The sequence below is a fragment of the Aythya fuligula genome, chromosome 2 (assembly GCF_009819795.1).
Source record: "Aythya fuligula isolate bAytFul2 chromosome 2, bAytFul2.pri, whole genome shotgun sequence".
In the NCBI taxonomy this organism is placed as follows: Eukaryota; Metazoa; Chordata; class Aves; order Anseriformes; family Anatidae; genus Aythya; species Aythya fuligula.
In genome coordinates, this window is record NC_045560.1 from 126,957,946 (window position 1) to 126,985,233 (window position 27,288).

At 38.3% G+C, this 27,288-nt stretch overlaps 1 protein-coding gene across 3 annotated transcripts in view; it reads right to left on the reverse strand.

Moving 5' to 3' along the window:
- JPH1 (junctophilin 1) overlaps nucleotides 1-12,604 on the reverse strand; it is an 85,520-nt gene extending 72,916 nt beyond the window's left edge. For all 3 annotated transcript variants that reach the window (XM_032183457.1, XM_032183459.1, XM_032183458.1), the window contains exons 1-2: nucleotides 12,176-12,604; nucleotides 5,075-5,831 (exon numbers count right to left, since the gene is read on the reverse strand). In XM_032183457.1, coding sequence (XP_032039348.1) covers nucleotides 5,075-5,831; nucleotides 12,176-12,554 — 1,136 coding nt within the window. In that variant the 5' untranslated portion in view covers nucleotides 12,555-12,604. The remainder of the gene's footprint in view (nucleotides 1-5,074; nucleotides 5,832-12,175) is intronic.
- Between the last annotated feature and the right edge of the window lie 14,684 nt (nucleotides 12,605-27,288).

The window sequence follows — 27,288 nt, forward strand, 5'->3', positions numbered from 1 at the left end:
CCACCATCTTGAGGCTGCTCAGCAGCAGCCCCACAAAGCAAAGCTGGCTGCCCACAGCACCGGATCGGATCTAGAGTTTTGGTGGCTTATTCAGGAAAATAAAGGCTGTAACTAAGCCACGGCATCTGTAGACTTGGACACAAACACATTAAAAATAAAACTGAGCTGACTAAAAGAGCTGCACTGAAAAATAAATTGCTGCAGAAGACACCGCTTAATCCCCTTTCAGCACTCCCCTTAAAAGCTAACCTTTACAGGATACTTGCAAGGCATGGCTATCTCAGCACAGACAGCTAATTGACAAGGAGATTTTGCCCTATATTATTAGCTGTAAGATATTAATTTTACCGTTATCTCAATCTCAGGACCTTTCACAGTCCTGCCAGTTTTTTCCATTTGCTGGGCACTGCCATTTTCCCACACTGCAAGGTCTCTACGCAGGGTAATTTATTTGTACAGTGCACAAAGGCACCATTCTCCCTGACTGAAATCTCAGGTGCTTATGCAATGAAAAACCATGACAATGTAACTTTTCATGTGGGCAAAAGTTCTCATAGCATCTGATGACAGTACAAGTTAGTAAAGTATTCCAAAATTTTGAAAGAGTTTTAGAAGTGTTTAGTTTCTGTGGAAAACAGAATTATAGATATATAAAATATATATATATATAATTAATTGCCCTGCTTGTTTTATGAGCTGAAAGATCAATGGAGTATAAGGAAAAGATCACGAAGGAAACATTTTATTTCTTTCGATTTCTTTCTCCCTTTCCCTCCACACACTATCACCACACACTATTTCTTTTACTGTCATTTCATCTTGTCTCTCTGTGTCCTTGCAAAGTTTCTTTTTCCTCAGAGAACCAACACTAAAATGAGAATTTATAGTTGAGCATTAGCTAGTAAAAATCAGAAAGGAGAAAAAAAATGGCTCAGCTCTCAGTTCTAGACCCATAATATTGACTTTCCTGGAAAGAATCTGGTGTATGAAGGGTTGTACGTAAACAAACATGATTCCTTCTGCTTCCAGCACTGCATACTCGCGACTCACATATTTAAAACCACCCAGCGATACTGAGTATTAGAAGGCAAGTTTATAACCAAATTCCCAAACTGAATTTCAAAAAATGTTATCACTTATACCATCATAAGTAATGATGAAGGCAAAGTTAACATAATATACTAAATTTACTCTTCTAATGAGAACTTCAAGGATGTTAATACCAGGAAAGAAATGCCCTAATATAATTTCAGTAAGCAAAAATAAAGCTTAAAGAAAATCCAGTCTTTCATATTGAACCGCAGAGGCCTATCTCCTTTAAGCACGGCACATTGTAGCCATAAAAAGGAAGTTCAAAATTCCTACTCAGAGAAGTATTTGGTATCCTTTAAACAAATTTCTGTTTGACTGTTGCTTCAGTGGACTTCTAAGGATTTTTAACATCTTCCAGAAGGCAACATTTATCTTCTAGCTTTTGAAGCATTTCACTTGTGCTTGAAATAAACGTAGAAAATAATTCATTTGAAGTTTCTGCAAGGTAGCTTTTCCTTTTAGAGAACAAGCCCCCAAAAGATAGCTAGAGTAAACCTGACTGCTTTTAGTACAAATGGGTTAACGATGAATTTGACTTAATCACTGCCTATAATTACACACACACACACACACAAAAGCCTTTTAATATATTTGTCACTTTCAAGATATAACAGGCTTCTATAATTCTTCAAACTCTGGGATTTTTGTATTTATGCCTTAATCATAGCTAGTAAAACTATAACAAAATCAAGACTTGTAAGATGCACTAACAACTTAGAAGCATTTTTATTCATTGCTAATGTATAACCTGTTTTGGATATAGATGTAAAAGAGGCTGGTAACTAATTCCCTGATACTAAAGTTTTCTGTACCACTGTAAATTCAGGCTCAGAGAAGCTATGTTTAACCAACTTTTAGATTTTCCTTTGTAAACCAAACTGTCATGATAGATAAGGGTTGACTGCACAGATTATTGAGGACTTTTAGACATAAAAGGACATCAAGAATATAAAGCAAAACAGTGGTTGGTCTTGTTGATGACTGTGTGGACATCTGTCACAGGTCAAACTATCAGCCAAACCTGTCATGACCAGCAGGGAGCTATGAAGAAGAGTATGGAGTCTGGTTTCATTTGGCTCAGCAAACATTTAGAGAATGAACAGTACAGGAGCAACAGCACACAACTTGAAATTGCATTTAAAAGGAAAGTATCTGACTACTGAGAGTCTAGGTTTCTGGCTGTTTGGAATACAAATATGGACTCTGTGTGTGTGGTTACAGTAATGGAATGGCAGTCTACAGCAAGCACGCATTGCTGGTGAGGTCAGAAACAGAAGGTTTTACAGGCCATATGGGCAAAAACACCTTTGTATCTTTATTACACAACAGAAAAATAAAAAAAATAAAATAAATAAAAAAAAAAGACACTCCTGGATTTTTTTCCCTATAATACTGGTCATTAGGAAACAGGTAAGACCACCATACTCATATTCATGTAAGACACTGCAGGAAAGCTACTACCTGAGGGCTTAATATATTGCTTCTTTAGCTCTAAGGAGGACTTAGAGAGTGGATATAGCTAAGTTTATGAGCCTTTTCCTAATCAGTAGTCACATTAATATGTGTAAGTATGACTGCCCTATTCCCATCACTAGGCTTCCAGCATAGTGAGATTTTGCAGAAGTTACGTTTGCAGCAAGTTCCCAGGGGCAATATCCTGCACCTGTATTCAGGTAATTTCACCATAAAGCAAAGGTACTTCATTTTTATCAGCCAGACAGCAATGTTTATCAGTCTGTTAAACTACCACAGTCACAAAACAATACTGGGACTCAAGTTTCCATATGACAGAAGCAAGCTCTCTCATCCTGAAACACTACCAATCTAGTCAGTCTAGAATTTGGCAACCACTTGAAGTTTCTTCCTCAATGCTCTTTCAGCATCTCTTTTAGATTATCCGACTCTTGGACAGTCAGTGCTATTGACTCCGCCAGTATGCCAGTCCCTTAATTCATATAATGTCATGGACTTGCTCCCACTGGTTGATCCTAAAGGGAATTCTGAAAACTTGTGAGATGGGAAGTGTCACATCATCCCTACTAGATGAGTCCCACATGAACTCACAAGTGAAGTTAATGTTATCTTTATGCCTGATGTTGCCTGATGAGGTGTCAGGTCACTTTGCCTTTGACTCGATGCCAGTACAGTTAGTGCAAAGGCTGCTACGAGAAAGGAAACCTTTGTCTGCAATCTTGATATCTGGTAGTCACAGGACTGTGTCTGAGAAATTCTCAAATGAAATACCAAAGGAGCAGCCCATAGTCAGGTACACCACCACTGATGCCTTCTTTTCCAATTTCAGGAACATCTTTTCAAGAAATAAACACTATTTTCATGAACTGTTCCAAAAGATGCAGTTTGAACTCTACCCTTCACTCAAAATTTAAGAGAATAAGGAACAGCAAACAAAATACATCAGAGACATATCCCTTCTTAAAAGGGAAGTATATATACTTTGTTACTTAAGTGTATATACCTTGTTACTTAAAGCTGTTTAAACAAAACATAGTACAAGACCTCAAATTGGTAACCTACCCTATTCACATGTTCCATCAACCATTGTTCAGAACTAGGGCTTACATACTGACAGAACACGAATGGGATCCAGGAACTTCTTAAAGTTAGTTGCTATTGCTCTGCTTTGCTAATGTGGTATGCTGTCATGTAATGCCTTACATATATTTATAGAAGCAATAGAGTATACATGTATGCTACCCTCTAGTTACTTAGGTGGCCAGTGCTTGTAAAATTTCTTTAAGAGTACACTAAACTCTTTGTGTATATGTCTCAACTACTTTTTGCTGTGAGCCATCCACATATTCCAGCTTTCCCATGTATGTACTTCTCAGTCTTTCTGTATTCTTCACGACTGCCAGAAAAAGGATAGTCACTGAACATACACTACTGACCACACTAAATCAGGAATCAGTTGTTCAGCTGTAAGTGTAATGTGACAGCCTCTTTCTAAAATAGCAGGAAGATTTTCTTGCATGCACATTTCTGGTTTCTTTTTTTGGTTCACAGCATATTTCAAGAAAAGCCTGCCCAAGGAAACAGACAAAAACCAACAACAGAGAAACTGCCACAGAAACTTGCTTGAAGACATTAAAAATTAAATAGCTTTTTAAAGAGCTCTCAGACTTTATAGTAAAACCTATTAAAATTGTCTATGCTGATTTAATTTGTAGCAATTCCATTTCAGACAACTTTGTTTGATTGTTGGTTAGGAGATCAAAGGGGAAATGCCTTCCCGCTGCCCCATTACTAATACCCTTACACTTCTCCCTTCCATCTCAAATGCTTGACAGGAGGAGAAGACCCCTGCTACTTGAAACTGTGGTCACAAGACCCAAATGAATTCAGGCTGCAGGAAAACTACATTCCAAAACTAAAGAATCCTTATACAAACCTTTTTCAGCAGAGATTGTTCTGGCAACTGAATCAACAGTCTCTAAGCACAAGAGTCTCAGCCATTATTCTTACACTGTTCATATCACAGCCTTTCAGGTAAGCACATGAATCTTAAGATGCTCAGTGTCAAATGCACAATTTTGAAGTCTCAGATAATACCCCCAAAATCATCAACACAATAAGAGTAGCTGCAGCATGCTTATGGGAAAATATTCCATTATCACCTCACACTCCCCAGATAATTCTCTACATTTCCTCACCATTTTTATTTTTCATGCAGGTTTAAGGACATAGTGTAGCAGCTCTTAAGTTAGGAATGTATGAGCTGTGGAAATTTACTTTCATGGTATATTATGGAACTTACATGAAAATCTTTACTCAAATGAGTTGAAGTTCTGAGTTTTATATGTATAGTTTAACTGAAGTCAATAGTTACCCATATGAAACTGAAATGCAACATTTAAATACTTTGCACTTTTGAGCATTTTGTTAACAGTAAGAGCTTGCATATTATAACATTTTTTTTCCCTGAAAATTCAGTGATGAGCAAATATATTTTGTAATAACATACCTTGAGGTTGCAATTTCCACTTTTGTTCTTGCCATGGCAGCTGCTCGCTGTGCACCCTCTATTGCTCTATCCACCTTTTCTCTAGTTTTTGTGTTTCGTATTGGTATAAGTTGCTTTCTTATTCCACGAACCAAAACATTATTTTTGTATTTTCCCTCTTCTTTGGTGCCATCTGGAAACATGGTACATCCATATCCGTGCCTCCTGTTATTTAGCCATTCTCCTTCATATTTCATACCATTTGAACGCTCGCTAACACCAAAACCACTGCGCTTGTCATTCTTCCATTCACCCATATACGTTTCTGTCGTGGTGGCATCAACATGGTCTTCCATAGGGCAATAATCACAGTCACCATCTCCAAAACTAATCGTAGAGTTGGCATCACTAGAACTAATTCTGCTCATAGCAGCATCGCTCCTGACGGAGCTCCGTTTGCTAGATATTGATGATCTAGATTCAGATTTTCTAAGTTTTATACTACCAAGAAGGGATCCTCTTCTGAATAAGCCTCCTTTTTTCTTAATGCCCATGGCTTCAACATCGCTGTGAAAATTGAGCACAAAACCGCCTCTTGTTCCAGCTGGGCTGTCTGCAGTGATGTCATGCAGAACGGTACCATTGCTCTGCTCGCTTCGAAGTGAAGCTAGAGATGTTCGAAGGGGTGAACGGATCACAGTTGCCATGCCATAGGGTACGCTCTGACGTACACCATACCCATGTCGCATCCCTCCTGTCCATTGTCCCTGGTATGTACCTTTTAAAGTAAGAAGCAGAAATTAAATTTAGGAAGTTATAGAAGACCTACCACTCTACATTCAATATGTTACTGGCAACAATACATTGTCAATTCTGCTCTTGGAAACTTGGAATGGAAGGAAAAAGAAATATGACAGCACATGACACAGTATATAAAAAAATACTTTTTGTTACTTGTTTTTCTTATAAATCATTTTTCCCCTTACCAAAGCTTTCACTTTCCAAGCTGCAGTAGTTTATTTTGACAGCTAAAACACAGCACTTATCATCATAAGCTTTTTTCAAATGGTTCTGTCCATGGAAGAAACGTCAGAAGAATCTCAGAAGCAGGACTCCCTCAACATTTTTTTATGTTGACAAGGTGGGGAAAGAAGGGTGGTGGCAAGGAGGGAGCAGGATGCCCACAGCTCTTGCCTTCAGCTGCTTACAGAAGCAAGCAGGACTGGTAAATGTCCTGTTACTCTGCACTTCACTCAAATGCAGAGCTCCCCTTGTCAGGACATACTTGACAATCTACTAAATTGTCCTGATCTAAAGGCCCACCTGAAGATCACCATTACAAAGCCCTGATGTACAAATGAATGTTGTGTATAAAGTTTCTCAATGCATTTGAATGGAGGAAAATTATTAAATACTAACAACAAAACCCTGGTATATAACACTTTTTATGAACTCTTTTTGGTATACCCAGTATCATAAACATATTACAATGGCTACCTAAAATATTGGCAGTACAAAACCAGCTACATTTTATTCTAGCTATGATTTCTGAAGAGTCACAGGAAAACAGAACACTATCTTCACTGCCACCTTATCCATTGGAAAGCTCCCAGGGGAGTAGGTCCTTCGCTTGAGAAACAGCTGAACACAGTTTTAAAGAAAAAGAATACAATATTCAAGCTATTTGACAGTCATCAAAATTTGGAAGGCTGATGTGGCATAGCAAAATACAGTAACACTATTTTTCTATTTACATTCTGCAGTATTATGACACAAATCAGAAATGTGAAGCCTTTTCCACTTTTTTCTTTTCCTTTAATTTGTGCTGCAGTACGTAAGCAAGATGAGGTAGTAATAAACAGAACATTACACACCACCTTATCCAACTACATTCTTATAGCAATCATAATTACTTTTGTATTTTTAAAAAAATATATCTATAAAGAGCAGCAACATAGTATTTGATATGAGAAGTCATGTATATTCCTGTACACGTACAGCTTTATCTGAGCCAAGGAACAGCATAATCAAATTACTATTGCAGACCATTTTTTTTTCTTATATTCTCAAAAGGCATTTTCATTTTGACAAGATATGTACTCCAGTGCCTGATATCTGAAAAGCAAAGAAAGGTGTGTGGTACCCCACGCCTAGCAAATACAAGACAGCTGGCTTTCTAAGATCATTTCATTCTAATCCCTATTAAATTTCTTTAAAAGAGAAGAAAAATTAGATCTCTCACCCACCCAGTACTTGCTTTTTTTTTTTTTTTTTTTTTTGTTTAAAGCTATTTTGACTCTGAATATTTGTACAGAAGTATGAATAAGCTGCATGTAAAATATCTTTGATTTTACTCTGCTTTAACTGGAACATGGATTAAATTCTTCAGAGATTCTCCAGGGAACTAAATATCAAGTGTCAAGTTCCATGATGAATTTTTGAGAATATATTTGTGAAATACCTAAAGTTTTAGAGGTAGTTCAATCTCCTTTGTGTATGCATAGTATTTTGGTTATGTTTATGTCAGTTATCTATCGATTACTGTTTTACTGTATCACCTCTTCAGCTGAGTTGTATTTCAATGTAAACATGCAATTGCATTTGCCAAGTGTGATTTCTTTATTATATAATACTAAATAGGTTCGACAACATCACTATTTTGTGTTGGTAGAAAATTCTACCAAGTGGAAGGTTTTTGTTTTAACAGATGGCTGCTGACACAAACCAACAACTTTCTTAGTTTCTTTCTCATTCTCTGTATCCTGGATACCTACTGCTGCGCTGCTTGTAAGGGTGCTGAATCTAGAAACATGATTATTTTAAAAAATTCAGCATATGGAGAAGAACAAATAGAAACATGAGCACAAAAACTCTGATATGACATATTCTGTAAATACTGCAAAAATACGGCCATATTGTAATTTTTTTCTTTATTAAACAGACATTGCACAGATATATATTAATATTTTATGAGCATAAATGACTACATTTTCTCCTTAATTATATCTGGGGTAGCCCTGGTGTTGTAATGACACGCTGGAGCTTGGAAGCTGGCAAAGTACACTTCACTGCTACTTGTAACAATCTGGCTCATGTTCTGCATCTTTTATTTTTTTTTAATTTCATTTAAAAATAATAAATCTAATTCTAATTTTGATTATACCCCAGGATTACTTTTCAGCAACATAATTGTGGCTCTCCACATTGCTATTTGAGTGTTAGACTTAGAAGTAGAATCAACCTCTTTTTGTACAGAATTTTATAAAAGTACAAATGGGCTGCCTATGCTGCATTTTTTTCTTACTAATATTTTGTCTTAATAAATATGGAAAGCTCAAAAATATTTAATTAATTTATGACTTAGGTTTTTCACTACTCTGTAGACAGAAGTGGAAGTGATTACTGTTGCCCAGAAGGCATTAAAATGAGGACAATTGACGTGCTGCTGTTTACTTGTCAGATTTTTCTTTCTACTAGGGCAATAAATCAATGCCAGTTTCTTCTAGAGAGAAAGCAGCTAATGAGAAAACAAAGATTCATACTGAATTGGTCCTGAGAAATTATCAAGATATTTAGTTGGAATTTTGTACAGTCTTGCAGGTAACAACGATTTCTTTATCATTACAAATCCATTAAGGGAAAAGCTTCTGGTACTAGTGCTAGAAAGCTAACATTTAAGTTAAAAAATCAGGGTAAATATCAAGGGAAAGATATTTTAATGGGATATGGAGGGCAGTTTACAGAAGGCAGATGCAACAGACTTGTACAGTGCTGACTTCAGTAATTTGATTTACTATATCAGACAGTAGCTGCATCATCTCCATCAACAGCAGAAATTTTAGAAAGCTTGAAATGATTGAGATAAGGTTTATTAATACTCTCATATAATGAAATGCTACAGCATTGTCATAAGACAATAAAAACACCTCTTTCCATATATGAAGATACAAACGTGATCTCTCTATACAGACATAGATATGAATGATATCAACAAACACGTCTGTTCTTGTTTCATCTAATACTGTAATTCACTGTCTTGAGCAGTTCCATAGAGGGTCAACTTTTAAAATTTCAATTATTGATGTAACTACCATGCTAATTTTAAACTGTATTTGACCATAAAACAATAATATTGTTCAGCCTTATTTTCTAAAAAAATAGGCTTGGAAAAAAAACACAAAACAAACAAACAAAAAAAAAGCACTCAGCCACAGCTTCTACTGACCATGGTGTCCCTGAAAATGCGTTAGTATTTTGAGCCAGAGAACTAACTGCAAGTGTATTTTTTAGTATTGTTGGCAAATTGCTGTAAGGTAGAATTTCATAACCTGTCTCCTCAGAGTTACATTGTACCATCCTTCCCCAATGCCCCAGCTGTATCTTACAGCTGTAAATGTCATTGCCTACTTGTGGATAAAATCTGAAACTACGCTGCATGAAAAAGTTGGAAGGCCAAGGAACAGGAATGACTTGACCTACTCTTACCCTTTACTTTCATCTTCAGTGGCTTAACGATTCAAGTGTCACACCAAGGTTTTCGCTTGCTCTACAGACTCCAATGTTAGATAAGTAAGCATCTAGGAAGACAACTACTTAAAAATCAATGAACATAGGCACTACTTTTCTTCAGATGTGTTTGTCACTGATCTCTACAGAATGATGATGCACGTTGTATCGCAAGACTCCTGTTACCACTACTGTTGGCAGGATCATAAACTGCTAGCTAATTTACACATACTGAAGCTGCAAATTAGGTTGTAATCCCTCTGTAAACAACTCTCAGGTATACCTGTTGCTTCACACAGCTACAATAAAACCTGAGGATTGCCATCAATGCTTATGATCTTTTCTCCCTCAACTAAATCTAATAGCACCAGTGCATTTAAAAACATCATATTATTAAATAACAAAAAAAAAAAAAAAAAAAAAAAAAAGGACACCAGCAAAAAGGTCTGTATTTTAGTGAGTTTGAAAGCAAAGTGACAATTTGCAAAGTCTAAACACTGTTATTTTGCAGTGCTCGCATTCTCAGGTCATCGTAAAGGATTTCTCCCGTAAATAGCTCACACTACATTAAAGACATATACGTAAATCTGTTTTCCTTGTAAAAGTAGTTCTGACATTGTTCTGGTGTGCAAATATAGCTATTATATCCAGAGCATGAAAACAAAAACATTTCTACAAACATCTCTGACATATCACCTAACTTCATTCATGAATACTTTAATAAAAATCAATAGGATTACACATCTTCTGTTAATGTGAACTGAAATATCTCAAAGACTGGGAGCTTGCTAATAGATTTCAGTTAATATAAATGTTACAGTGTAAACTGCACACCACATATACTGTTTCAGACAAAGCATTTCCTCCTGGGTTTAAGTCTAAAAGTTTACAAAATTTACCACAGAATTATCAGTACTGTGCTGAGATTAAAAAACAAAACAAAACACAAGAAGCCTAAAGAGAAGGATACAAGAAACTTTTAGTTTAAGAAACTTACTCCTATAAAATTTACTGGAATGGCAGTTTACTTTTCTAGAAATAATAAAATAATAATTAAAAAAAAAAATGCCACTACAAGTTGAGCTATCCTTGAGCTTCTAATTTACAAGGCAAAATAAATTTAACAATCTAAAAGCATATTGTATATTGAAAGTGAAACTAAAATTCTGATCCATGTGGGTTTTGTTTTGCTTTTTAACCCCCCCAAACTATATCTAAACTGAGTGTGAGCATCAGAACTTTCCACACCAGAAAACAATTTTCAGATAGTTATATACAAGCAAGGGAATTGGAAGAGTTCCGGGTATGAAACACACAGCATATTTCATTTTATCAAGGAAAGGAATCTTACCCAATTAGCTACATTTTGTATTTCAGAAAAGGTGAGGAGACAGAAGAATCCGTATGTAATTGTGTCTTCCTCTGCTTATTAGAAAACTATCTGACACTATTCGTAAAAGTTTGCCACAAATCTCTTATCAAAATTCCTCGAATAAACCAGCAACAGCATCACGCATGAGATCTGATACACGGGTTGGTCCTCTTATCCCATTGCACGGGAATTACAAGTTACCCCCAGTTTTGGTAAGCTCTATTTGCATGTTACCTACGTGGTTTGCTCAACACTGAAGCAAGTAGCTTTCCTGTAAAAACAAAACAAAACAAGATGAAGCCCAACCCTCTAAACCTAAACCTGATCCCAGCTCTTCCTGTTACAATGGAACAAATCCAGTTGAAGAGCAACTCCACGTGCTTCCACTGATGCCAGGAGCATTACAGCAGAAGGCAAGTTTAGAAATACTGGGCTTACATTTCACACAGCACGTGAAATGACACAGGTAGGGTGAGATTAACCAGACCAAACCACTCAGGTGAGCTGGAGTGCCAAGTGACCCTAATGAGCTGGGGCTTCACAACACCCCCATATGACATGCACCTGCAGGGAGCTCAGCTCTGCAGGTGTGCACCTGTGGGGGTGATGTTGGTGGGAGGGAACAGTTGGGCCAGATGAGCTTGGAGGGCTTTTCCAACCTTAATCTATGATCCCACGACCTATTTGCTAGAGGTGAGGGGCATGACGAACAGGCCTGCTGAATCTCCCGGTACTGCCTGACCCTATGCGTTTTGAACTGTATTGCATTTTATTAAAATGAGCGTTATTACATGGAGGTGGGGCTGACTTTCGGTGATATTATGCAAGTTGAGCATCCACAGCGCTACTTCAGCTCCCCGTTCGGGGCACCACGCGAGGCGGCCCGAGGGCTCTCCCACCAACCTCCCGGCGGGGCAGGAGCCCGGTTATCGCTCCCGGGGCCCGGAGGCGAGGTGCCTGCGGGCGACTTCCCTCCGAGCCCCGCCGCGGGCGCTGCCGCCGGCTGGCTGGGAGACGGCGATAAGCCGGGGCCGCCCGCGGGGGGGGCAACGGGCACCTGTAGCGCCCCCCGGCCGCTAAGTGGGGACAGGAGGAGGGAAGGGAAGGGAAGGGAAGGGAAGGGAAGGGAAGGGAAGGGAAGGGAAGGGAAGGGAAGGGAAGGGAAGGGAAGGGAAGGGAAGGGCCGTGAGCGCGCCCCCGCCTCGCCCCCCGCCGCTCCCCGGGCGCCCCCCGCCGGCGCCCACCTCCGTCCCCGTAGGTCTCGACGCCGTAGCCGTCCTGCAGCCCGTTGCTCCAGGTGCCCTCGTAGCGGGCCGGCGTGCTGAGGCTCTGCCGCACGCCGTAGCGCCCCTTGAAGCCGTGCGACCACTCTCCGCGGTACATCCACCTGCCCTTGGTCTCCACGCCCAGCCCGTGCCGCTTGCCCTGCGCCCAGTAGCCCAGGTAGGTGTTGCCGCTGGGCCAGGTGTAGCCGCCCGCCACCTCGAAGCCGTGCGACCAGGAGCCGGCGTACTCGCCCTGCCCCTTGGGCCCGGTGCAGATGCCGTGCCCGTGGGCTTTGCCGTCCTCCCAGCCGCCGCAGTAGGTGCCGCCATCGTCGAAGTCGAACCGGCCGCCCGTCATCCAGGGCAGCGGGGCGAGCGCGGCGCCGCCGCCTCCCCTCCGCCTGTCCCTGTCCCTATCTCTGGCCCTAGCCCCGGCCCTGGCCCTTCCCTGCCCGCCCGCTCCCCGCGACTGCCGGCGCTCCGCCGCCCAGCCCGGCCCGGCCCGGCCCAGCCCCGCCGCAGCCCCGCGGCGGCGGCGAGCGGCGCCCGCCCCCCGCTCCTCCCTGCCCGACCGCCCCTCCCCGCCCCCGGTGTCCCCCCCCTCCGGACATCCTCCGGGTGTCCCCCCCGCCGCAGGTGGCTTACAGGTGGCGCCCGAGGCTTGGGCTCTGTCGGGCTGGGAGCTGGGAGGGTAGCGTGGGGCTGGAGGTGGGGGCCGAGAGGACGGCCGCTGTGCTGTGCCCCCGTGTAAAGCCCACCTGCCCTAAGGGGGGGGGGGGACAAGTCGTGGAAATCTGGGGTGCGAGACACGGGGACCGCGGCTTTCATCGAGGCTTTGCAAGAACGGCGCTGCTGGGAACTCAGCGAGGAGCCTCACCTTATGCCTCCCGCTCCGTGGCTTTAAACACCGCCGAGATCTCCTTTGCCAGGTGTTTGTTAACCAGAAAAAAAAAAAAAAAGCAAAAAACAAAAAACACATGAGGGCAAGCAACAGGAGAAACAAGGAAGCACGGAGCTAGCAGAGGAAGGAGGGGGCAAGGAATCGAAAGGCGTTGTCCCAGGGCATCGCTTCTGAGGTCTCAGCTTTGTTTGTTTGCAGCAGGACTGGGAGAAACTCTGAAAGCAAATGTTCCTCTTCGGTGGGGATTTTGTGGAAAGCATGAATCATACTTACAGATCACAGGGAGTGGTGTTACCTGGACACAGATGATTTAGAAACGTGGGGAAAAAAACAGTTGTTAGTAGCAGTTGACAGGAGGTACTGGTGAGAGCTGAAACTGAACTGCAAATGAAAGATTTGAACATGAGCCATCGCGAGCTGGAAGTAAAACTTCAGAAATTAATCCTTGATAATAAGTGGTTTTGTCTTAAACATAAATGAAACTAAAATATCGCACTTTTAAAACATACTGTTTAACCTGAGTACATTTTCAAGCTTTGTGCTCCACACCACGCTGTTCTGTGCAAGTTTTTATGCCGTGCTCATGCAGTCGTGTTGAAGTATCTGCTCTTCCCAGCAGTGAGCAGAGCGCTACAACCAATCTATGTCCCATGCTGTCTCCTCTCTCATCAGAGGAAGTGTGTGCTATAAAGTCTTGTTTCTGCTCCAAAAGGGGGCTCTGGGATTTCTTGTTCCTCTCACAAATGCATTGGGTTTTTTGTTCCGTAGTTTCAGGGTGTGGAAAATCAGGCAAGACCATCATACCTGTAGCACAGACATTGGGCAGTCTTTTCTGTGGAAATGGACAAGGCTATGTAGCTAGCCAGCGTTGAGGGCTGAGACCTTTACTGCAAAGAGAGTTACTGCAAGGTAGAAAGCTGTTACTGAAGCTGGAGGAAAAGTCCAGGAAGGCTACAGGAGGTGGTATTGCTAAACAAGATGCAATGCAGTGTCTCCTATCTGTTGAGCTCCAGGTTCTATGCTCTATCATGCATTTCTTAGTGAGGAAAAAAAAAAATAAAAATGGAAACAACTGTGGTCATGGCATCTATGCTCCAAGGACTTTACTACTTTCTGCCTGTATCAATCTCTTTCCTATTTTTTTTCCTCTGGCACAAGATTAAGCCCTGTTGTGTTAGTATAGAACCTCAGAAACCCCAAATGGTTTATATTTGCCTTTTAGTATATTCCTGGGCCCTGTGCATGCCAAAGACAGAACTGGCACAGAGAGGGATGTGATGACTTGTTCACAAGCCCAGGTAGTGTTTCCCCAATTAAGCAATAAAAGAGGATGGACTGAGAAGGGAACATGACATTCTCCCAACCATCAGCAGGTCTGAGCTGTTCCCCTGCAGAAGAAGTTGTGCCCTGCTTCCCGCTGGCCTGGCTGATAACATGCTTGTGCAAGGCTTTGGGTATTAACGTTTAGCTCAGAACTACTGGTGAATTACTGGATTTCTGTAATTTCAACCTGAATAATTGTACTACTGAATAACTGGATTTGTTGTTGCAATGAGCTGGATAGTTGCACTGCTAATCTACATTTGTTACTGTACTACTACTTAGAGATAAATTGTTTATCCCTAAAGTTGTTGGTTTGTTGTCTGCTACTTTATCCCATGCCTGTCATTCCTTGGGAACAACTTTTTACATCCACATACTGAGAAGTTGCTGGACAATTGCAGTAATGAAATGAGTCCATTAGTGCTTTGGTTTCCTTTCTTGATTTAAATTATATAGGTTTAGGATCAGATCATAGGAACCATCAAGATTGCATGGGCAGCAGTAACCAATGACATTTTAGAGCGGAATGATATGTTTTTCTGTTATCACAAATGCATCAGTGGGTCTCTAAGTGATCTGCAAGTGATGTTAAAATGAATGGTAATTTTGCTCTTGGTTTATGTTTCCAGGTGTTTTCATTTAAATGAAATCATCTTGGAGTTGATGTTCGATGACAAGATGCATTTGTTACTGTCAGCCTTCACTTATTATATTTTCAACAGGGAATACATCTTGATAGTTTTTTTTGAGGGCAAAATTGCTTTGCATGGAACTTTTAGCATCATGAAGTCATTAGAAGTCATGAATGTCTCATTGTTCGTAACATTGTAAGATTTGTTGGTTTATTTTCTGATGGATTTTACATCAACTAGTTTGTCTGTTTGTTTGTTTGCTTGTTTTTCACCATCAACTTTTCATCAACTTCAGTTCATGTCATTTTTTGTTTGCTTCTGGCCAGGGTGTAGGTAATGATACTATGTAATGTATAGCATGTATGTATTAAGTACCTTAGATCCACCTTTTTTGTTTCCTCAGATGCTTCCACCCAGTATCAAGTTGAAAACAGTTCTTAAACTCCGTAGTCTAGAAGAAGCAAGCAGTTTTACATAGCTTAATGAGTTTACTTCTTGTGTCCAAAAAAATAAAAAAATAAAAAACATATACTTCTACTATTTTTTGCCTGCCTTGCAAGAGTTCTTTTCTGAAGTCTTTGAGATAAGTAATGTTCAGAAAATACAAGGTCAAGGTACAGTTTAATTGCCATTTATTTGTCTTTTATGAAGATTTTTGTAGTGTATTGGCCAAACAGAAAAAGTTTACTTTGTGTAGTTCTGTTGCTGTCTAAGCCCTCACAGCATCAACTCTGTTGACATGTATGTATGCAAAACAACATCGATGCTTGATGACACTGCGTGTGTGCAAAAACTGCTTCAGGGCTGTATTTAAAATTGTCCTTGATGCAGGAATAGTAGATGCAACAGGTGAAGATATTAAACTCTAGTGATTTAATATTAACTAGATACAAAACTGCAGAGTTTAAACTATTAGTCTGATAGCTATCTGATGCATGAATAAAAATTAGGCATATTTATTCTTACCCTTAAAAGCCTGATTCAGCAGGGAATTACTTTAAGTACTTCAGTAATCCCATTTACTTCAGTGGGGCTGCACATGAGCTTTAAATTAAACATCTGTAAGATATCTGCGCTCAAATAAAGCAAAGCTCTGAAGAATGTTATAAAGTGCTTTGCAGAAGAGAGGCAGGATGCTTATCTGATGAGCTGCATGAGCTACACACATTGCACTGGGTGTGTTCACACAGGACCGTCATGTGGGAGGCAGGAATAAGTACCAAAGTTGCAATGTAGGAATTTCAAAGGCAAGTAGGTCTTTCCTGGTTCCATATGAACAGCCACAACATTTATGTCTATTTTTTTAAAAATGTCTGGAGTTGAAATTAACATTTATAAATATAGTTCTGTATGACTTTAACAGAGATTATGTTGTTTTACTTGTAGGACTGGAACATACCACTTTTTCTTACTGAACTGTAAATTCAAATAAGTTACTGTGAATACTGCCATGGTAATTCTACAGTAGTGTTTCCTCCCCCCCCTCCCCTCCCAAAAAAGTGAGAAATTACTGTACTGTTTGAGAAAGAGTGCGTTACAAAACCACTCTCCTAGCTGCATCACTGTCAGTTCCACCTTGTGAGGTGGGAGCTAGCCAGTAAGATAGTATATTTAATTCCTTAGATACTGCACTTACTCAGTGAATACAAAGTTATTATTTTATTTGCAAAAGTGCTGATAAAGCTTCTAAAAACAAAAATACCGTTCCTTTTCTAACTTGAAAACAAGATGAGTATGTTCTGTACTCAGACTTCTATTTTCAGCATTGTTCTAAACAACTGAAGTAGATTTGAAATAAAAATGAGTTGTTTTATATTAAAAAAAAAGAAAAAAAGAAATGCAACATTTATGTTGTTCGTCTTTGTTTCTGAAGTGACTTTAACAGGGATAGAACTCCATACACGAAAAAAACCAACAGTGTATTGTAAGGATTTTTTAAATGTATGAAGATATTAGGTTGTCTTATAAATGTGGTATGCATGTGTTACGATTATCAGTACTTAGGAATGTATGGAAAAATTGTGAAATATCGCTTCTGTGTCTTGTTGACATTGTGTCTTTTTTTTCTTTTTTTTTTTTTATGTCTACAGAATAAAAATAAGAGTACATTGTTGTGTCTTTATCCAGACTTTAAGAAAACCTGCACAAACCTTCATATATATGTGTGTGTATATCCTTGATTTGATAAAAAGTGTAACATCATAATGATTACCCTAAATTACCACCCTGAAAATGAAGTAGGTGGAAAAGATCTGCAAAATCAGTTTTGTCACTAGCTAGGTTTTTTCTAAATGGTAATCTGAATCCTGCAACTGCTGCAGTTCAAGTCTATTGCTTCCTCGGGGAAGATAGAAACAGTTTATTGCTTTGCTCTTTGTGGTAAATGCATGAGTGTTTGAAGACTGCTCATCATGTCTTGCTTTTGCCATTTTCTTTAGACTAGGCAGTCTATATTGTTTTTTGTTGTTGTTGTTTGTTTGTTTTTTCCTCATAGACCTCCGACTGTCATTGTTGCTTTTCTTTGGACTTTCTCCAATTATAGTATGTATTTTTAAACTCTGATAGTAGCATAATTCTGTGTGACTCTCAAATGACCCTCTTCCTTTACACTGATGCTAGGATTAATAATTAGTGTAGCGATTCTTTCCTCCCCCAAGAGATGGTGGTGTGCAGACTTGTTTTCAGTTTGTGATTTTCTGTTGTCCTAATCCTTTCCACAGAATATCATTTAATCTGTTGCTTCCCATTTTGTATTAGTGAAGTTGTTTCACTCAATACATATTCACTTGCATGCACACTTTCTTTCCTTTGGATTACTTCTCCAGGTTAAGTTCATTTTGAATGCTGATCCCATATTGCAGTCCTTCCCTGGTTTCTAGCAGTTGGCATGTTTGCACATGCAGTAAGTGAGCTCTTCCAAGATCAAAGTACTGAATGTTAAAGGATTTGGTACAGATTTAGCATTTGATACATCCCATAGGCCTAGGACTCAATAATTAGTAACTGCTACTTAGTGATTGCAAACAACTGATACTCTCCTGCCACAGTTGTACCCAAATCGCCTTGAACGATCATCAGGAGCATTGCTGAAGTTAATGCACAACACATAATGCTTTTAGTGAAGGCTCAGACAAAAACACATATAAGGTTTTGGTTTATCTCAGTGTTGCATCTGAAAGCTTTCAGTCCTGCAGATCAGTGGAACAGCTCTGTCCGTCAGCCTCCTCTTCCTCCTAGACTCTCCCTTACTTGCTATACCTCGTTCCGCAAGTTGGCCTTTCTGATTTTGTCTCTACATACTTGCCCTATTCTCTAATATTCTTCCTTTAGTAATTTGACCTAGTTTCTACTTGCGTATACTTCCTTCTAGTGTTTCAGGATCATTGAAGAGCTCTTGACTTAGTCAAGTTTGTCTCATGATACTCGTCTTATTTTCCCTTCACATTGTGATAAACTGTGTGTTTATGCCCTTCATATCATTTCTTTATGAAAACAGATTGCCTTTTTTGGAGTTCATAATAAAAATAAAATCCAGAACAGAGCAAATATAAGTTTGTGGTTTTAATGCGACAGTCTTGGCTGACACTGGCTTGATATATTTTCATGCCCCCGAGCCCTCCAGCTTGTGTATGCCAGCACAACTGTTTCTTCAGTGAGCTGTGATGTGGATCAGGGAACCAATCCAGCTTAAAAATAATCCAGCAAAAAGATTTATTTTTATTTTGTTCTTAAAGCTGAATCGTTTTATTATACTGTTTGCAGAGCATCTATACAAACAGTTGCCCTAATGTAATTGAAAGCATACAGAAGAGCTAGCAGTTTTACAGATTACCTCTTGTTTTTACTTCTATTCTCTTTTTCCTAGGAATTACAAATATTTGTTCTGATTGTTCACCCAATTTGCCTGCTAGTGCTGCATTCTCAGTTGGTTTACCCCAAGGGTTAAAAGAAAGAGAGATGCCAAATTTAATGCACTCATTCATCTGGTGGGTAAAAAAGCTTTTCCCCAAACATTTTACTGCAATTGTGCTGCAGCACCTTTCCAGTGAGTCCTCAGTTGTTGAAGTCCCCCATGGTCTGTTCTGTGCTTTGAATAATTAGCAGCAGCACCCAAAGCTTTTGAGTCCTACAGCATTGTGTCCTACAGATTTTCTGGGTGCCTGAGGAGGTCCAAGGCTTGACTGAAGCTTTTCCTGTTGTTTGGAGCATTCATGTTAGCTCTCATGTCAGATAAGAACTGAGATTGTTTCATATTTTCTTAGGGATGTGCAAAGCATCCCTCTACCTGGACATGCATTTTGTTTTGTTTTAAATTGTAGGAATGTAGTATATTCAGGGTCTCAATTCCCCTGATAATTTTACATAAGTTTAATGTAAAATGAGTCAGATCATTTTTATACATGTTGCTCTAGTACTGTGGGAAAAAAGAAGCTGGGCAGCCTTGCTCAGTACTCACCCTGCTGTCATTCTCTTGAATACCTCTATTGAGAGTCTCTTTGGTCTTCACAAAGAGCCAGGTCATTTGCCATGTTTTTAGGCCACCTATTCGTTCCATCTTAAAAATCTCCTTTCATCAATCAACACTTTCATAAGTAGTGATTACAGACCTTCACTGAGGTTTTGGTTTAAAAAAAAAAAAAAAAAAAAAAAAAAGACCAAAACTTCATTAGCTAGACAGTCCCTGCTCTGTAGTTTCTGTCCATGCAATGTGACTCCATGGTTGAGGGAACCTACACTTCCCTGATCGTGTGTGCAGAGGTAAGTGCATCTCAGGAAAGCATCTGTCCCAAGTTGTGCAGGGATTGCAGTTCCCTGTCTGCTCCCTGGACTTTGTATGCCTTGGTATGCCTTGGTTCTATCTGGTAACACAGTTAGTGAATGATCAGATGAGGCTGTGTGTCTGTCTTCATTCATTCCCAGTTCTATCTTAACGTGAGATGTGTCCTTGAATTTCCTTATTATTATTATTATAAAAATTAAAATGTGTTTTTCTATCTTTGTTAAAAGTAATAGATTAATGTTAAAATAACAATTAGATATGATCTAATATCATATTATCTAATATCTCTAATTTTACATTGTAAAGTTAGCTTTAAAACAATGTTAAAAGGAACATTTATGGCTCTGCTTATGCAGCCTAGTTTATGCCAGGCTGGAGCAGAAGAAATCAGCTGTTACATTTGACCAATGAATGTGTGTTTGTGCTTTTCATGCATTTGATAGCTGATTAATTCTATGTAAAATTGTGTTCCTTTTCTTTTGAGTGAATCCAACTGTGAAATGGATTGAAAATCGTTGCCATTCTGAAAAAAAGTTACAGGTAAAACTTTTTTTTTCTTTTTTTTTTCTTTTTTTTTTTTTTTTTGAGAAAGTATTGGAGAACAAAATGTAAATGCTGCCAGCAAGGCAGAAGCTGTTTGATTGATCTATATAATAAGGATATTTTATGCACTATGTAGTCCCTTTTGAGATATGTTTCTGTTAACAAAGTTCTCTATAAAGGAATCTTTCTTGAACATTCCTAGGGCTCCGCATGGCTGAGCAGCCACATTGCAAGGACTTTTAATAGAAAACCACTCCCTCAATCTGCTCAAATTTTGGTGAGGATAATATAGCTTAATCTAGCTGATTTTTGATAAAACAGTGAAAGAGTAACAGATGTGGGTTATGCATGAGTTTATAAATGTACTTTACTTATATGTTTCTTTTGCTTATCCATCTTTTTTTTTGCTTATTAATGTTCATCCAGGGGAAAAAAAAATGTTTTCATCAAAGCTAACATGCAAGTTAAACATTTAAACATGATTTAAAGTTTAATTTTACGTGCAAAAAATATTGCAGTGGCTACTGTATCATAATTAGCCTAATCAGCCTCTTCTTTAGGTGAAGTCACATGAATTCATATTTGCAGCTCTGCTTATGAATAGGTTACATATATCTGTTTCTTGCAAGCATTAGTTGGACACTGGACAAATTGCTGTTTGCATTACTATTTCTCTAAAGATGCACTGCATGATTGAGAGGGTTTTGAAACTTAATTTTGTATGATGTTAACTTTTATTTTTTTTTTCTTTTGGTCTATAACATGTTTTCTAATGTTCTGTATCAAAGCATCAACCTTTAATAAATACAGTAGTCACAGGAAAGAAAATCCTTTTATGTTAAAGTTTAAGATCTTGCTGCAGAAGATTTCCTTTATGAAACAGAAACCATTATTTGAAATTTTGTAACCCAACAGTGATGGTATTCAGTACTTAATGGAGAAATTTAATCTTAAGTTTCATACAGAATAGAAAAATGTCCTTTCTCTGATGATGTTTGCTCTGATCATAGAATGCATATTTTCCCATTAATACAGTATGCTTGAGAGGCAATTATATGATGTTCTATTATGTTTTGAAGTAGTCTGAACACATAATAAATATGTATTTGATTTACAGAATAATGAGCTATATTAAGTTAGGCATGTGTTTATAATTAAATCTTTCACTTGTAGGTGTGTGTATGACCAGCTTTATTATGGAGTCCATGGTAGAGATCGCCTTAATTCATGTTGTAGTTTATTCTCAAATTTGTCTGTGTCCATTTAGCTGGGTGAAATTTAGATAAAACAAACAATCAACTGAGAGGCCTGTCTATCAGTTATTTCAGTTGACTTGAGAACTAAAATTAATTTTGAAATTCACTTGCTTCCCATGACATCATTGCAAATTTATTTATTTATTAATTTACCCTTGTTTAACCATGTTGTTTTGCTTATATGAGGGTCTCCCATGAAAACCAAAAATGTAACAGAGCTGGAGGGCAGGGGTTCTGAAATAAGGCATGCCATAGTTAGAAGCAGAGGGGCAGTGATTTTTTTTTTTTTTTTTTTTTTTTCATATATAGAGGAATGTAGTTTTGTTTTTGTGTAAGATTGAGACTGTAGTTTTTTGACTAACTTATGAAACTTTTAATGAGAGCTGATTTTTTTAACAGCTGGTTGGTTAGCATATTTGGAGAATTGAGGCCAGTGAAATATTTTGAAAATTTTAGCTATTTTTGAAGATACTTGGCATCAGGTACTTCCTACAGAAAATTTCAGTCTCCAGAAAGTGAATGAATTAAGCACTATGTAAATTTGTGATTTTTCCAGTTTCAATGCTGAAAATGTGTTTGCATAGACCTAAGAGGAGAAAAATATTGTTATCCCTCCTGGCATGTTTCTGGATTTTATTTTATTTTTGTTTGGTTTGTTTAAATATATTAAGATTGACAAAATGATAACATTTCAAGTGTGAAAAGTGTGTGTATCATTTTAATTTGGAGTTCTTTTTTTTATTATTATTATTCTTTTTTTTTAATTTTTTTTACCTATTACAAAATGTAGTATAGATTTTACGCTAGGCTAGGTTTAATCAATCATGGGAAGTGTCTTACTCTTTCTACTGGTTACAAACTGGCTTTGTGTATGTAAAACCTGCTTGTCTCGGGTTGGAAGAGGTGATCCTACATGCACGACTGCTTCCAGGAATGCTTTTTTTTTCACTGTTTTTGTGGTTTTGGGGAGAGATAATCCACATTTTGAGGCACTGAGAACAGCTTCAGTTATTGTGTTGTGCCTCCGCAGCAGACCTTGGTAAAATAGTTAAGTGGGTCTTGGTGACAATTGACTAGCTTTACATCATATGACAGTAATTTGTAGTTCCCACCAAGTTCTAATTTGTGGCAACACATAGCTTCTGCCTTTACACTAATCTGAATTATTTTATATAATACCACTTTTCTTTATCTTATAACAACTCCCTTTCCCTTTCCCTTTCCCTTTCCCTTTCCCTTTCCCTTTCCCTTTCCCTTTCCCTTTCCCTTTCCCTTTCCCTTTCCCTTTCCCTTTCCCTTTCCCTTTCCCTTTCCCTTTCCCTTTCCCTTTCCCTTTCCCTTTCCCTTTCCCTTTCCCTTTCCCTTTCCCTTTTCTTTTCAATTTAACCTGTGTCCAACCTACTTAGAGCACAAAATATTTAACACTATTATTGAAATATGCATATGTGTGTGTATAATGAAGTTATTAAAATATAAGTCTTCAATATGCAAGTAAGTTTGCTACCAGTAAATTTTGTTTTATTTCATCCTGTCATGCTTGGAGTGAGTGTTGAAAGATGAACGGGTGAGCATTTCTCAGCCAGAGGGGAGAAGAATGTCATAGGGCCCCCAGAATAGCATCAGCAATAAATATGGTCATGCTGTTCTTCCCCTGAGATAGACCCAGATCACATTTGTAGCACCCAACAGGTCTGCTGGTTACCAGACATTCAGGGTCTTTGATGAAACATTTACAAATACAGCTGCAGTTAGGAGGGATCTTCTGCAGTGAAGAAGTTGACATCAAGAAAACAGGAGCAAACAGGATCTCAAGCCAGAGAGTTCAAACAAAACACAATTTAGGGGGAATGCAAATTTAATCACAGTATAAAACACTGCTCCAAGATGTGAGCCTGTTCTTGTTGGACTCCCTTTTCACGTTAACTTGATTATGTTTTTGAGTGACTTGGAACCAGTGAAGCATGAAGCTTTTGTAAGGGAGGAAAGGTGGACTGAAAAATAGCTCTTTGTTTAACTGTCTTAGGTTGTACACAATGTCAAAATTGGAATTAATATGTACTCTAACTTGAGGTCAGAGGCTAAGATTAAAGACACCCCTCATCATCTCCCCCTCCCCCCCATTTGTTCCAGTTATTTCTCATTTTGTGCATTATATTACAATAAATTGTGATAGCTTTCAAGGTCTATGATGGTGGCCTATCTCACTCATTAGAGGTTAAATTTTAATTATTCAAGTCTAAGAGAAGGATGTGTTCATTTCTTCATCTTCAAAATATAGATTATCCCCCCTGGGCCAAAAGGATGTTCTTTCTTTTCCCTAAGCTCTGTCCATATTGACTATGGACTGACTATGAGCACACCTATTAATATAGACTATGACTATGAACATATCTATTAATACAGCTTTTATTTTTTTTAATATGTATTTTATTATGAGGACTTTGAAATGACAGGAATTAAATTGAGGCATGGTGCATTCCCACCTCCCCAGACTTATGCATCTCTGTAAAATTGGAAAAGCTAGTTTCAGCTTCTCAGTTTGGACTTTGCCTGGCCACCCTGTATACTAGCTCGGGTGTTAGTGGAAAGGGTTTGTTATTTCAGACACATACCATCACCTGCTGCACTCACTTCTCTACACTTGCACAGGGCACGGAGACAACTTCATGCTTTTATTTGTATCAGTTACACACAGGATTTAAATTCATCCCTTTCTCTATATAGCTTTTTTTTTGTTTGTGTGTGTGTGTGTGTGTGTCAGATAACTCGGTAAATGCAAGTGCATTTTTATACATGTTCCATCAGCTGGCAATAATACACTACATCTATTTTCCTTATGAAAATCTCATTGAGATAAATATGATGAAGGAAGTGTGTTTTCAGAGCAGTAGTTCTGGTATTTGTTCTCTATTTGTGAGTGACGTTATGCAGTTAAGAAAAAATCATGCCAGCATGTTTCAGCTAGTGCCAAAAGAACATAGACAGCTATTCAGTGCCCAGATCTATTGCTGCCCAAGACTGTATCTTGTCCTATTTATACTTTCACAAATGAGGGTCTTGCTTACAAGAGGAGGTAGGTGAATACTGTGTGTGCTGTTAGGTAATGAATTTGTCTAGCCATATTTTATATTCTGCTGCTCTTTTATTTCAAGCATTGAAAAATTGACATTTTAAGTGGCATAGATAGTTTATAACAACCAAATGAAAAAATCCCAATTTCTTAAATGATTATTACTCACATTGGAGTTAACTTCACTGGAAATACCCGGGTGCCACAAAATACCTTTGTCCATAAAGCATTAGAGTTGACCTTTTCTTGCTATTCAGTACACCCAAAACACACTTGATTACTAAACTGAGAGATGTTTTAGAAATAAGACTCACCTACAGACTAAATATATATATATATATATATATTAGACTCTATAAATTAGAGTGGAATATAGTCCTTTTTGGATCAGGACTCAGGGGTTTATTAAATAGTCTCACCTAACAATTCAATTCTTTTGTGCATTTTCATCAACACTCGGCAAGGGGCTGAAAACCTCAAGGAACTATTATCAATCAAATACGGAGTAGCAATTTTGTTACTATGAAGAAAAATCAGGAGAAGAAATCTAAATCTGTCCAAAGGCCTAACAAAATGGGATTCTGCTGTCTGGCAGAGGAGAATGGAGGTTGTGTAACAGGAACTCTGAGTCTCCCTTTGTCAAGCATAGAAATGAGAGCTGGTGCTACTGTAAGTCATGCGTGCACAGGGCCCTCCACTGGGAAATATCAGGAATAAAAATTCCAGTTGGCTGGATATAGAGAAGTCGAACATGATGAAAATTTCTTCAGCTTTTCAAAATACAGTAAATATAGTAAGTTTATAATATCATAATTGAGCGTTGTAGTTTTCTTTTTGTCTGTCATACTATAATTGTGCAAAGATGCTAAAACACATGCATAGTTTATGTGCTTTAGTTTAAAAAAATAAAAATGTTGCTCTGAAAGGGAAAACACTCTATCCATGCTTATGGCCTCTGCCCCTACATGAGAAATCCTGAGCAGGACTGCTCTGCCTGCCCCGATGCTGAGACATAGAATCCCTGGGTGTCATGGGGCAGCTCTGGTGTAGCACAGGACAGCCCCTGTTATTGTTCCTGTTCTGGTGTTCCTCTCCAGAACAGAGGGTGACCTAAGCTCTTAAAAACACTTTTTCTTATTCCCATCTAACATGAGTGTCTGACTGTCTCCTGAAGTGAGATGCCAACAGAAATATTTTCCCCTTAGCATTTTTTTTTTTTTTTTTAAGTCCAGGCTGGTCTGAAGGTAATGAACAAACATCAAGAATTGAGGTTGAAGAAATAAGAATTTCCTTATTTAAAAACTGTATTTTTTTATGTTTTCTTAACGATTAATGTCGTTTTAAGTAATGGCACTTCTGCAGTGTCAGCTATCTTTTTATTTGACAATGGAAATGTATATGATAACTCTTTAAAGTATTTTAAAACTATTTTTGTGAGCAGTTGGCTGAAAAAGATCAAATGTTTGATTTAAGCTCTTTCTATAAGTTCAATTAGGAGCTTTGTTACCATAGTTTCAATAAAAAATGTGACAAATTTTTTTTAGAAATTTTTGAAAATGCTAAAACTTTGGGCTTATTTCAGACCCTTCAGATTTCCTTAAGGTTCTCTTTGGTTGGTTGTCATCCCAGCTAGGGGATCTTCCAGTTTTGCAGCATGGTTGTAGTAGAATTTGAACAGGCCTAAGACCTGTTATATGACCCACTGAAGTCATTACGGATCACCCCACTAACTTTAGTGGACCTTGTTTCAGCAACTAAATAATCTATTTTACTAGCTCAGAGTTGAATGTTCTGTTCTTGGCCACAGGTATTAGGTGTAAGATACTATTTTGTATTTATACTATACTATATACTATTTATATTATTATTCACTATTTGTGCTGTTAGTATGTAAATTTTTTTAATGGGCAGCCAAAACCCAGTGTGCTAGACAGTGCTGTGCCATTATGTAACATGATGTCAGTCTTTGCTCAACAAACTGTCATCACTGTTACATTAAAAACAGAATATAAATCCACACCTGGATGCTCCTCACAGAGATTCGGAACACAGGAGAACATTTTAATAGAATTTTTACTCAGGCGAGTAGTGACATTTAAGTTGATGTGAGAAAAGTTGAGCATATGGAATTATTTGCAGAACTGTTCCTCGGTTCCTGGGGAACTATTAAGTTCCTTAGCCAGCATATTACATGTATGCACAGAGACAAGAAGCACAAAGTATGTTTATAGCTTTTGATCTTTTGAATTTGGCTAAGAGATTTTATAATTTGAAGATATAGTTTGTATTGGATAAAGCTGTAATGATAATACCAACATTTTAAGCTTTATTCTTAAGAAGTTATGTTTTTAAGAAGTTTTGTACTCCAAGGAAATATATTAAATGTATTTCTGTCCTTGTTTAAAAAGCCTGATGTTTCAGGAAAACTGATTACAATCATTAAAACTGTGGAAGTTCTTAAAGTGTTAGAACAATGACAATTTTTATTGTATCTCAAGAATTAGAAATGTCTGCAGTCACTACTAATTATTTTGTAATAGGCTTTCTGTATAACTACTAACAATAATTTTATAAAGAAAAAAAAACA